Source organism: Leuciscus leuciscus (assembly GCF_965113295.1).
Source record: "Leuciscus leuciscus genome assembly, chromosome: 15".
In the NCBI taxonomy this organism is placed as follows: Eukaryota; Metazoa; Chordata; class Actinopteri; order Cypriniformes; family Leuciscidae; genus Leuciscus; species Leuciscus leuciscus.
Window position 1 is genome coordinate 12,447,728 of NC_138739.1, and position 12,913 is coordinate 12,460,640.

Here is a 12,913-nt window from a genome sequence, read left to right on the forward strand (position 1 = left end):
TTTTCACCCCCTCTTGCTGCTTATATTCCTGACATCAGTGATAAATAGAGTATACTATATAGAGTATACTAGAATGATCAACATGGATCATCATCAATTAAGCTTTAAGTATTTATAGCAAGATAGCCCACTGCAGCCTCTTGTTATTCACATAGCTTCCTTTTATTTCACTGCAAACTGGCATACATGCAAGTATGTGCAACTTTTGTTGCATTGTTGTCCCAAATATCATTAACCAGATCTAAATTTTTATGTTCCAAGTAAAAAAATCATGGTAATTAATTATATTTAGTTATTTATAAGTTATTAATTATATGTAGTTATTTTTAAAGAAATAAGAAATGAAAATGTCTCAAATAAAAATTTATATTTACTGTACCAAACACAACTTTCAAAACAAAATAGTCACCATACTTTATTAAACAACACTTTATTGGAGAACAAAGCATACAGTTGATAAAGTAGCATAAAGACAAATGAGATTCAAGATAAATAAAAATGTGTCTTCAAAAATACATTAACATCATTTGAATCCATTCACAGCTGCTGAAGCCACAAAACGAGTGCCAGATAATCATATTCAGTCACCTACAGAAAACAGATTTGATATTGTGTTGGAAAATAATGATTCATTAGAAGAACACAATAGAGACATACAGGGAAGAGCAAGAAACCAGTTTAGCTGTGATAAACTGGTTTCTTGTTCTTCCCTGTATGTCTCTATCGTGTTCTTCTTCCTCGTCTAAACAGTTTGTTCAGTTGAAGAACAGAAGATGTGATCACTGATGTGGTGTAGCTTTTTCTCAACCAGAAGAAGAAGTCTCAACATCCCATTGTCAGGCGTTCTCCAGTCCTGGTCTGAAAGTAAAACAAAAAAACAGAAACCAAGTTGTTTAATGGACAGTCGGGTCAGCTTATGTTCTGCATGATTTAAAGCAGTGATGGTTTACTGCCTATTGTCTAGAAGTAAACTTGAAGACTTTGGTTAAAATTTTCAGATGTGCTTGATTAGGGTTGGAGGTTAACTCTTAACTAACCTCAAAAAGTAGAATGCAAAGGGCCAGAGTTGCCTGTTCCTTACATAAATTTATAAAGCAGCAGTCAGTACATTATATAATATACACATTGAAGTATATATATATATATATATATATATATATATATATATATATATATATATATTGCAGCACATAATATAAGCTAAGTACTGAACAAAAACAGTTTTAACCATATCAACAGCAACACATTTTAAAAGATTTTTTAGAAAGGCATGGTCTCTTTTGAGCCTTTGCCAGGGATGCTTGATTTCTTTCCAGACAACATACTCTTCTGTCAATTGTTTCAAGAGCTTCACTTGGTCAAAAACCAAGTGATAACCTGTACAATGTAAAATTGTCAACATCAAATTATGTACTACATATTACAGCACTGTTTCAATACAAGACATACCAATGGACTCACGCACTTTTCTGTCGTCTTTGGGCACCAGATGTTCCTTCCTCACCCGAAACAAAGGACTTATTCGATTAGCTTGCGTTGATATAAGGACTGGTCTTCCTTCTCGGCTGTAAAACAAGAAAGTCTCGACTTACTCTATTGTTCTTGAAACACAAATTAAGACAGTTATAAATAAGTTAATTTACCATATGATTCAGGAGAGAACATTTGATGAGTAAATACTGATATATTAAGAAACTTCACCTGGGAAGGGCTGATCACGGCAAGATTCGCTGCGACTCACTAGTAGCTCTTGTGAGGGTTGAGTTTGATATTGGTAAAGCTTTAAAAAAAAAAGGACTAAGTAATCCTGCAAAACAGAAAGGAAGGTAATTTTAATACATTACTTGCAAATAGTCAGTTTATAACTGTAGGATATGTTTTCTGTAAAGAGTGTTGCATAATTAAATGTTAAAAGCATTTTTATGTATTAAGTTCACTGATATGTGGGCATTTCTATGAATAAAAGTATGTCTTTAATAGCAAGCAATAATCATGAAAATGATTTACATGCAAACGGGACAGTTATCAGCAGTGTAACTGATCTGATTATGACAAAATAATCGAGTATCTAATGTCATGTGACAAGTCAGATAAGCTTTTCCACTCTTGCAAACAGAGGTAGGTTATGAGGTGTGGAGAGACATCATGTATTACTGGAACATAAACAGACAGGGTCCAATTTACAATTAATATAAACTTTCTGACAGTGTGTGTGACATCCGACAACTTTCCAAGAAGGGGCGCAACTGATTTACAAATATCGCGATAAATATGTACAGGAATTGAGGCAGTAGCCAATGACAGCACTAAGAGTAAAAGCTGCAGGATTGTGTACGAGTATACAAACATGTACGAGTATCATACGAATTTGACAACTTGTTAAATCTTGTGAAATATCAAGACTTTCAGTCTCTGTTTGTACTGATTGGGCTATGGGTTTTGTGAGAAAAGTTTTAAGAAACAACAAATGCTTGATAAAATGTTTGATTTAGGGTTAAAACCAACACACACATACCATTGCGAATATTTGCCTTTGAAGCTGTCCGTCTCCTCCGTTTACTTCTCCTCCAACAATAATGGGCTGACTGAGTCCGAAAGGCCCTTTTGGTCTTTTCAGCTGAAAAAAGAGAAAAGAAAATATCATTATGTATAATATATAGGATTATTTAAAGGAAAAAGTACTGATATACCTTACAAATATTGGATGTTACATTATAAAGCCTTACAAACATGGCAAGTGTTGTGGTTAATATGCATTTACAACAAATATCACTTTAAAACTATCAATCAATACTGAGGTAAAAGCATGGTAAGTTTTGTGATTACTGTCCTTTACTAAACCAATCACAGTAAAACTATGGTTACTGTGGTAAAAGCATGGTAAGTGTTGTGGTTACTGTGCATTTACAATAAGTACCACATTAAAACTACAAATAGTGTGGTACTGTAAAAGCATGGTAAGTTTTGTGATTACTGTCTTTTTACTACACTTATCACAGTAAAACTAATGTTACTGTGGTAAAAGCATGGTAAGTGTTGTTTTTACTGTGCTTCTACTACAAATACAACTTTGGAAATAATTGTACTATTTTTAATCTGATATGAATATCTAGGCCTATAGCACGTCACGTGACAGGCAGTGTTAATCACCCTGTTTTGAATTAGAAAGCAATGAAACGCAAAGTCTCCGTGGAGATGGCAGATATAATGGCAGATTAATATCGACAAACAGAAAAGACATGATATCACACATTATAGGACAGCGTATTTAGGTATTTATTTACTTACCAACATCTGACACACGTGAACTGATGCCAAATATCGCGATGTGTTCGGAACGAGACTTCTTCAGCGCGATTTCCTACTGATAAAATATAATTTAAAAAATATCAATAAACAGCAAAGCAGTCCAGCTTCCCCGGCAATAAGATCGAAATAATAACATTAAAAAAATACATAAAAATACATAAGATCTCGTGAATAAATGTTGATTAAACAGCTTCTCTGCTGCAAAGAATCATGCTGTTATCACGAAAGACGCTTCCCATTGAAAATACATTAGTTTAAAAAAAAATAAAAAAAATAACGAAATAAACGTGTCCGTGGCACGAATCAATAGATTAAATTACGTGACCATATCACGAACTGCCGTGAGACTCGGTTGTTAAACTCACCGCTGAATGATCGCGTGCGTTGTTAAAATCACCGCTGAACGCGCTAAACATTTGCGGGGACTTTGATATCAGATTGCGAGGGGTTTTAATCATCAAAAACAAGTTTAAGGGCCAGATAAAAATTATCTGGGTGCCGCCATTTGACTCGCCCTGGCATAGATAATATTTTGTAGCCCAATGAGAAAAAAGGGAGTAAATAATTAAAACAAAATGAACAGCATTAGATGCTACGAAACCTGCTTTGGATTTATTATGTTCAGGACAAACGTAATATAGCACTGCAATAGATTGGCTATATTAGGTTAAGGACCAACGTAATAGCACTGCTTATATTAGGTTAAGGACCAACGTAATAGCACTGCTTATATGTTGGCATGTAACGTAATTGCGATTTGCAAAATAGTTTCCTCAGAACGTATTTCATGTGATACAGGGTTGAATAATTTATAACCTGATGATCCAATGTTATCTTAGTCCACGATTATTTCTGACAACATGCACAAATATTTTGGAGACATAAATTCCAGCCGTTATGAGTGAATCATTATGTTTTTAATAATATTTATCACATAAATACACAAAGATTTTTTAAGTTAATTTCCTTGTTTCAGAAATGAAAAAAGCATTGTGGGTTTTAAGGCACTTTTTCCCCTTGGCTGATGTAAAGTCTCTTACAGAAAGAGTAAGATATTCTTACTAAACAACCTTTAGTGTTAGAAAACTAAAGCATTTGTGTCCACTTATTAAATGATGGTCAAATCAGAGGTACAGGCTTGAGGAGTTTAGCATTTATTTGGTTTTACACTTGAGCCCATATACATTTTTAAAATGAGCACCATACAAAAGACACCATCCACCATCCAAAAAAGGAACAAAATAAAAAAAAAGTAGTAAGAACCAAAAGAAAGAACCAAAGTCAGCTAGCTGAAGGCTACACTGGCCAAATCATTTACATCAAAGTGATAATATTCTACATATCAGCAAAATGCAATAATGCCATGAGTTTAAAAAACACATTCACACTCATAAACCCCAGCTGAACACAATAGAACTGAAAGAGACACGAGATGCTTGACAAACACAACTGAATATGATTCATGACCAAAACTGAATGAGACACAAGATAAAAAATTTAAAAACATAGACAAATAACATGGCTCTTCATTTTCCTCCTCACATGCCAATAAATAACATGAAAGAACTAATCAGCACCTCATAAAATATCTGAATTTGACCATTTCATTGTGACTCATTTTTGCACATTTTAACAATGAAGATAAAGATATATCTACCAAACGTATGAAGACACACTATGATTTAATTGCTATCAAAATGCCATAGTTTTATACAATTTGTGCTTTAACACTCCTCCTGACAACATCACACCAAGTATTTTCATAAACACTCTAATGCACCAACTTTAAATAAATAAATGAATATGAATAAGCTGCAGCAAGATACTCAAGGCAGGATTTGGTTCTGGTGCAGATGCTGGACATATACAAAGCCATGCTATTCACAGTACAGTCAACCAGTGTTTTCTGATGAAGGTTTATAACTAAGGGTTAGTGTTAATGTTTAAACTAAACACCAGCACAATATTGATACCAGACTTTTCCAGTTACAGCAACAATACCAGTAAAACAGCTTCAGTATCAGTAGTGCAGTAGAGCACTTAAGTCCTCTGAGACTGTGAGGTATTTCTGGAAATGCAGTCAGTAACAGTGAGGATGAACACAGGCAGGACATTATGATTGATGTGTCAAACCAGTTCAGTGCATTAGGGCTTATAATGAAAATGACAAGATAATCACTCACTGTTCCTGTCTGAATCCATAGCTGCCAACTTCTGAGTTTAGCTTGTTTTATTTTAGTAACTAAACAGAATTTTATTAGGTTTAGTGACAACATGTTACAATGTTTACATATTCTGTACAATTTCTGGTAAGCTATTTATTATTAATTAAGCTAATTAAGCAATTATTATTGCTTGACAAATTTCACGATTTCAATACAAATCAATTCTTGTGATTTGATTTAATATTGACTCATTTGGATAAAGATTAGGTACACAAGATAGGCGTTAATTTTTCTAAAAAAAAAACAAAAAAAACCCATCTCACCTAATGCTGTAAACATGCAGAAAGCCCTATCAGCTGGTAGTATTATTTAAGGTTAAAAATTACTCAAATATAATGTGTTTTTTAATATAATAACATCTTTATTTAATGATATAAGTAAAAATATAATAAATATGTAATATAGTACACATATTTAGCTAAATGATAAGCGATGAGAGTTTCAGCTGATCCTCTCTCCATCATTTCCTAATTCTCTTCAGTGTCTCTTTCAATAAAAGTGTCAAAATTATAAATTATGTTGCATTGTTTTATTGGCTGCCTCAGTCTGAGTCTGATTGTAGGAATCCTCCTTTTTAAAGGAATGTCTTTCGGGTCAAGTGGTGAGTTATCACAAGTCATTATCCTCCTGTAGGAAAACACAGATTCACAGATGGTTAAAGGGGACATATCGTGAAAATCTGACTTTTCCCGTGTTTAAATGCTATAATCGGGTCCCGGTGCATCTACCATCCCAGAAAACATGAAAAGTGACAACCCAGTAACTTTGTTTTAAGCCTTTCTCCTTTTCTCTGCAAGCATGTCAAAAAATAAGATGATCAGATTTCTCTTTTATTATAATATTACCACCCTGCACATCTGTAAATTTTCACCCACGGCGCCACCATTTGGTTTACCACAGTGTAACCAGTCCTAACGCAATGGCAAAAGTTCGAGCAAAGCATGCAAACTGTTCTGTCGTTGCTGCACAGACGAGCACTGAACACTATTTAGAGTCCCAGACTCAGATGAGACAAGAGATACAAGAGAGGATTAAACAAAAATCCCCCAGAAACAGATGAATCAATGTAACTCCACATCTAAAAGTTGCAAACTCTTCTTCAGTCTCTCCAAAAGGCTTCACTCCGCTACTGGTTATTTCTGAGATTTTGGATGAGTTAAATTATTTGCGTGTTTTGTTATTGTATCTGAAGCTCGTGTACAAGTCTTCTGAACAGGGGCGGGAGCAGCAGCTCATTTGCATTTAAAGAGACACACACAAAAACTGCACGTTTTTGCACACACCCAAAAAGGGGAACATTTTACAAATTATAATAAATGATCCGGGGGGTATTTTGATCTGTAATTTCGCAGACACATTCTGGGGACACCATCGATTTATATTAGATCTTGTGAAAAGAGGCATAATGTGCACCTTTAAAGTAATACAATTAATACTATAGACTTGAATTGTCTTTTTGCCTGTTTTTTTGTGGATGTACAGAGGTTTTCTTTCCCTAAATATTAAACACAATGGGCCTCATTTATAAAATGCTGCGTAGATACCGCCGTACATTACATTTTTTGAGCGTTTATCAAATGTGAGTATGTGTGATTCAGAGAATGAACGCACGCACGCACAAAACCATTCATAGGCCTTTCATCCAGAGGTGAAATTAATAAATCGTAAATTATCCTGAAATTGTGCTCAGTTGAATGCTTCTCTGTCTTGTAATAATGTCATTAACATATAAAAGAGCACGAGTCAACGTCCAAAACGGCGAGCAGCAAGATTTGCTTAGATTTCCAAATACCTGCAGTTCTCTGACTCTCTGCCAGAAGAACAAGTACGTACGTCTGCTCAGACCCTGACGGGGCGCTGAACACCTTTCCACTTCAAAGACCGTCTTTATAAAAATGAATGTCGGCATGGATTTTAGCGTATACATACTCTAAGATCAAATCTGTGGCTGCACACGTTTTATAAAAGACGCCCATTATCTTAAATTGCATCAAACCTTCTACATTACAATAACACAAAATTGTATTATGATTTCAATATCGTAAAATTCTTGAACTGACAATTAAGACACTTGCTCTCTGAAAAAAAGTTGCACTTTATGTTTTTTATTAATTGTTTTTTAGTTTATTTGGGAGTTGTTTGTGTTTTTGAGGATTTAATAATAATTTAAACTATAATTATACGTTAAAATGTAATCATGCCACTGTTCTTTTATGCACAGTAAATCTCATCTATCTTGTTAAATCAGCTGTATGTAATACTTACACTCTGTGTTCCTGGTGTATAGGTCTTGTGGGGACGATAGTAAATCACTCCAGCAGTTACAGCAGCAGCAAACACCAGCAGAACACCAACAACTATTCCTGCTACAGCTCCTGAAGACAGACCTGAACCTGGAACAGCTACAGAGAAACAGACATTATTACGAGAGAGTGAATGATAATCCATCCAGTCCTTTTTTTTTTTTTTACTTCAGACCCTTCTATATTGATCATCAGCTGTATCAACATGAAACAGCAGCGTTCAACAAACATTATGCATTTTTCATGTTATCAAGTTAATAACATTAGTCAAAATGTTATTGAGCCAAAGCACAATTTTTAAATTCACAACTCCACATTTATTGAGTTGATTTAAAAATACTTAACTGATTTTCTTAATTCCTCAAAAGAAAATGCATTGAAAAACTTAATTATATACTCACCAATAAGACTGAATCTCTTCAGTCTAGTGATGCTGAAGCTGCTGTTGTTGATGATGATCTGTAGTTTATATTCTCCAGAGTGTGTGTTTCTGGTGTTTGTGATGGTCAGAGATCCAGTCTGATGATCCAGCTTCAGTCTGTCTCTGAATCTCTCATCACTATCTTCACACTGAACATCTGTACATGTTTTATTTGGATCTCCAGTAATTTCAGCGATGCGAGTGTCATTAAAATACCACGTCATCACATCATTTGGTGTTCTTGCTACAGCAGAATCAAAAGTGACAGATTCTCCTATGTTTCTCTTCACTTCATCTATTTCAGCAGCAGAAACACCTGAAACACAAACCAACAGATGCTGGAGGATCTTTTGCTGAAAACAAACAAAAACTACACAACATGAGAGAACTGTGAACATGACTACGATTGCATAAGCCCTTCCTTGACTCTCGATCTGAAAAGAACCATTTTGGGCTGTGCATATGAACACACATTAACAATGTGCTTTAAAAATATATAAACTGCATTTAAACGTTATTAAATGACTCACCTTGGACATTAACACTGAAGATCTTGTCACTGTCGCTTCTGCCACTGATGATCTTAAGTTTATAAACTCCAGAGTCTGTGTTTGTGATGTTTGTGATGGTCAGAGATCCAGTCGGATGATCCAGCTTCAGTCTGTCTCTGAATCGCTCAGTACCTTCATTACACTGAACATCTGTACAGATAAAACTGAGATCTCCACTGATTTCAGCTATTCGAGTGCCATTATAATACCATTTAATCTCTTCTTGTTGGTTTGTTTGAACACCAGTGTTTAGAGTGACTGAATCTCCCTCCATCACTGACACTTCATCTGTATCAACACCAGATGAACCTGGAGAAAAACATAAGCCAAAAAAAATAAATAAATACAATAGTGCTGTGAAAATGTTTTTCTACTGATCATATCGATTTTAAAGGGCACCTATTATGCCCCTTTTTACAAGATGTAATATTGGTCTTGGGTGTCCCCAGAATGCATTTGTGAAGTTTCAGCACAAAATACCCCACAGTTAATTTATTATAACCATTTGAAAATGTCATTTTTGGGGCCTGTTTTAAAAAGAGCTGTTTTGGCGTGTACCACCTTAAATGTTAATGAGCTGCATATCCCCGCCCTGCTGCTGGACCCAGATGATGAAGAGATACGAATGAGAATGGACTAAACATCTCGGAATGGTTATTTGATACATTTATGTACTTACAAAGTTTTAATCGCGTCCCCTTATTATGGATGTGCAACACACACACACACACACACGAACTGTGATAACGTTTGCGCAATTTTTTGAAACTACACACACACACACACACAAATACTGTGCTAAGTACAAACGATTTATTTATTTTTTTCTTAAGGGGAGGGAGATAGACGTTTATATACTGTCTATGGAGATAGAGCAGACCTTAATTTATTTACATTTGTAATTGCTGCAAAAATGATAGCCTACGTGACATAAAACTGTCTGACGTTGTTTGTTGAGACATCTATGACAGCCCGTTCTCATACCCAAATCGTCACTTTTTCGTCACTTTCAACCATGCTTCAATATCCGACGCACAAAGCACCCTTTAGCGTCCATATGAGACGCATAACCCTACCACATACCTAAACCTACCCATAACCGAAGCGTCACATATGGACGCTAAAGGGTGCTTTGTGCGTCGGATATTGACGAACTTTCGAAAGCGTCAGTTACATGACGCCTAAACCTACCCATAACCGAAGCGTCACATATGGACGCTAAAGGGTGCTTTGTGCGTCGGATATTGAAGCATGGTTGAAAGTGACGAAAAAGTGACGATTTGGGGTGAGAATGTGTTGTCTATGACGACGACAATAAATAGCTTTAGACGCATTTGTTGTTGAACTGGCTGACATCGATTGAAATGACTATTTGCTCAAAAATCATAAAATACACTTACTTCTGGAGGTGACGTTGAATCGCGAACTGTAGGCAATGATCCACACTTGATTAACTTTGACCCTCGTTCAGACAGTCAGTCAGAAAATTAAGGAAGTTTAAGTGGCGCCGTTTCTTCATAAATAAAATCCATCCGCTGCGTTTTCAGTGGCTCTGATGTCAGTGAAGACTACTGTAAATGTTTTAAATGATATTGCTCAGAATTTAATATCCCTAAGCGAATTTTACTTTATAATGTTCACATGGCTTTTATTGTGAAGACAGTGATGTGGTTTCCCTTTCATGCGCAATTTGCGCATGCGTCTATTCAATGAAGAAATGAGAAGGAAAGTGAAACGCTACTGTTTGTTTACTGGAAGAAAGTTACTGATCAAAAAGGAATCGTTTTCCATCCATCCATCCATCCATCCATCCATCCATCTTCTTCCACTTATCCGGGGCCGGGTCGCGGGGGCAGCAGTCTAAGCAGGGATGCCCAGACTTCCCTCTCCCTAGACACTTCCTCCAGCTCTTCCGGGGGGACACCGAGGCGTTCCCAGGCCAGCCGGGAGACATAGTCCCTCCAGCGTGTCCTAGGTCTTCCCCGGGGTCTCTTCCCGGTGGGACATGCCCGGAACACCTTCCCGGGAAGGCGTCCAGGAGGCATCCGGAAAAGATGCCCGAGCCACCTCAGCTGGCCCCTCTCGATGTGGAGGAGCAAGGGCTCTACTCTGAGCTCCTCCCGAGTGACTGAGCTTCTCACCCTATCTCTAAGGGATCGCCCAGCCACCCTGCGGAGAAAGCTCATTTCGGCCGCCTGTATCCGGGATCTTGTCCTTTCGGTCATAACCCACAGCTCATGACCATAGGTGAGAGTAGGAACGTAGATTGACCGGTAAATCGAGAGCTTCGCCTTACGGCTCAGCTCCTTCTTCACCACGACAGACCGGTACAGCGACCGCATTACTGCAGAAGCTGCACCGATCCGTCTGTCAATCTCCCGTTCCATCCTTCCCTCACTCGTGAACAGGACCCCAAGATACTTGAACTCCTCCACTTGAGGCAGGAACTCTCCACCAACCTGAAGCGGGCAAACCACCCTTTTCCGACTGAGAACCATGGCCTCGGATTTGGAGGTGCTGATTCTCATCCCAGCCGCTTCACACTCGGCTGCAAACCGTCCCAGTGCATGCTGAAGGTCCTGGTCTGATGGGGCCAACACGACAACATCATCCGCAAAGAGCAGAGATGAAATTGTGTGGTCCCCAAACCTGACCCCCTCCGGCCCCTGGCTGCGCCTAGAAATTCTGTCCATAAAAGTTATGAACAGAACCGGCGACAAAGGGCAGCCCTGCCGGAGTCCAACATGCACCGGGAACAAGTCTGACTTATTGCCGGCAATGCGAACCAAGCTCCTGCTCCGGTCGTACAGGGACCGGGTAGCCCTTAGCAAAGGGCCCCGAACCCCATACTCCCAGAGCACCCTCCACAAGATGCCGCGAGGGACACAGTCGAATGCCTTCTCCAAATCCACAAAGCACATGTGGATTGGTTGGGCAAACTCCCATGAACCCTCCAGCACCCTGTAGAGGGTATAGAGCTGGTCCAGTGTTCCACGACCAGGACGAAAACCACACTGTTCCTCCTGAATCCGAGGTTCTACTATCGGCCGGATTCTCCTCTCCAGTACCCTGGAATAGACTTTCCCGGGGAGGCTGAGAAGTGTGATCCCCCTATAGTTGGAGCACACCCTCCGGTCCCCCTTCTTAAAAAGAGGGACCACCACCCCGGTCTGCCAGTCCAAAGGCACTGTCCCCGACCGCCACGCGATGCTGCAGAGGCGTGTCAGCCAAGACAGCCCCACAACATCCAGAGACTTGAGGTACTCAGGGCGGATCTCATCCACCCCCGGTGCCTTGCCACCGAGGAGTTTCTTGACTACCTCGGTGACTTCAGCTTGGGTGATGGACGAGTCCGCCTCCAAGTCCTCAGCCTCTGCTTCCTCAATGGAAGACGTGACGGCGGGATTGAGGAGATCCTCGAAGTATTCCTTCCACCGTCCGGTGATATCCCCAGTCGAGGTCAACAGCTGCCCACCTCCACTGTAAACAGCATTGGTAGGGCACTGCTTCCCCCTCCTGAGGCGCCGGACGGTTTGCCAGAATCTCTTCGAGGCCGACCGATAGTCCTTCTCCATGGCCTCACCGAACTCCTCCCAGGCCCGAGTTTTTGCCTCCCCAACCACCCGGGCCGCTTGGCCTGTCGGTACCCATCAGCTGCCTCAGGAGTCCCACAAGCCAGCCAGGACCGATAGGACTCCTTCTTCAGCTTGACGGCATCCCTTACTTCCGGTGTCCACCACCGGGTTCGGGGATTGCCGCCTCGACAGGCACCGGAGACCTTACGGCCACAGCTCCGAGTGGCCGCGTTGGCAATGGAGGTGGAGAACATGGTCCACTCGGACTCAATATCTCCAGACTCCCTCGGGATCTGGTCGAAGCTCTGTCGGAGGTGGGAGTTGAAGATCTCTCTGACAGGGGATTCGGCCAAACGTTCCCAACAGACCCTCACAGTACGTTTGGGTCTGCCGAGTCTGTCCAGCTTCTTCCCCCGCCATCGGATCCAACTCACCACCAGGTGGTGATCAGTTGACAGCTCCGCCCCTCTCTTCACCCGAGTGTCCAAGACGTACGGCCGGAGGTCAGATGAAACAACCACAAAGTCGA

At 39.5% G+C, this 12,913-nt stretch overlaps 1 protein-coding gene and 1 long non-coding RNA gene across 3 annotated transcripts in view; both read right to left on the reverse strand.

Annotated features, from left to right (window-relative positions):
* LOC309476128 (uncharacterized protein) overlaps positions 1-12,913 on the reverse strand; it is a 138,450-nt gene that overhangs the window by 97,943 nt on the left and 27,594 nt on the right. Inside the window, exons 3-4 of the mRNA XM_082139339.1 lie at positions 8,239-8,574; positions 7,922-7,936 (exon numbers count right to left, since the gene is read on the reverse strand). Of these exons, the coding sequence (XP_081995465.1) occupies positions 7,922-7,936; positions 8,239-8,574 (351 nt within the window). The remainder of the gene's footprint in view (positions 1-7,921; positions 7,937-8,238; positions 8,575-12,913) is intronic.
* On the reverse strand, positions 401-4,083 carry LOC309476557. 2 transcript variants are annotated; one of them, XR_014198271.1, is made up of 5 exons: positions 3,289-4,083; positions 2,516-2,617; positions 1,702-1,807; positions 1,466-1,565; positions 401-858 (listed from the first exon to the last, which is right to left on the reverse strand). It is a non-coding gene; the product is annotated as an uncharacterized lncRNA (long non-coding RNA). The 2 variants fall into 2 exon arrangements; XR_014198272.1 differs by having other exon boundaries at positions 1,450-1,565.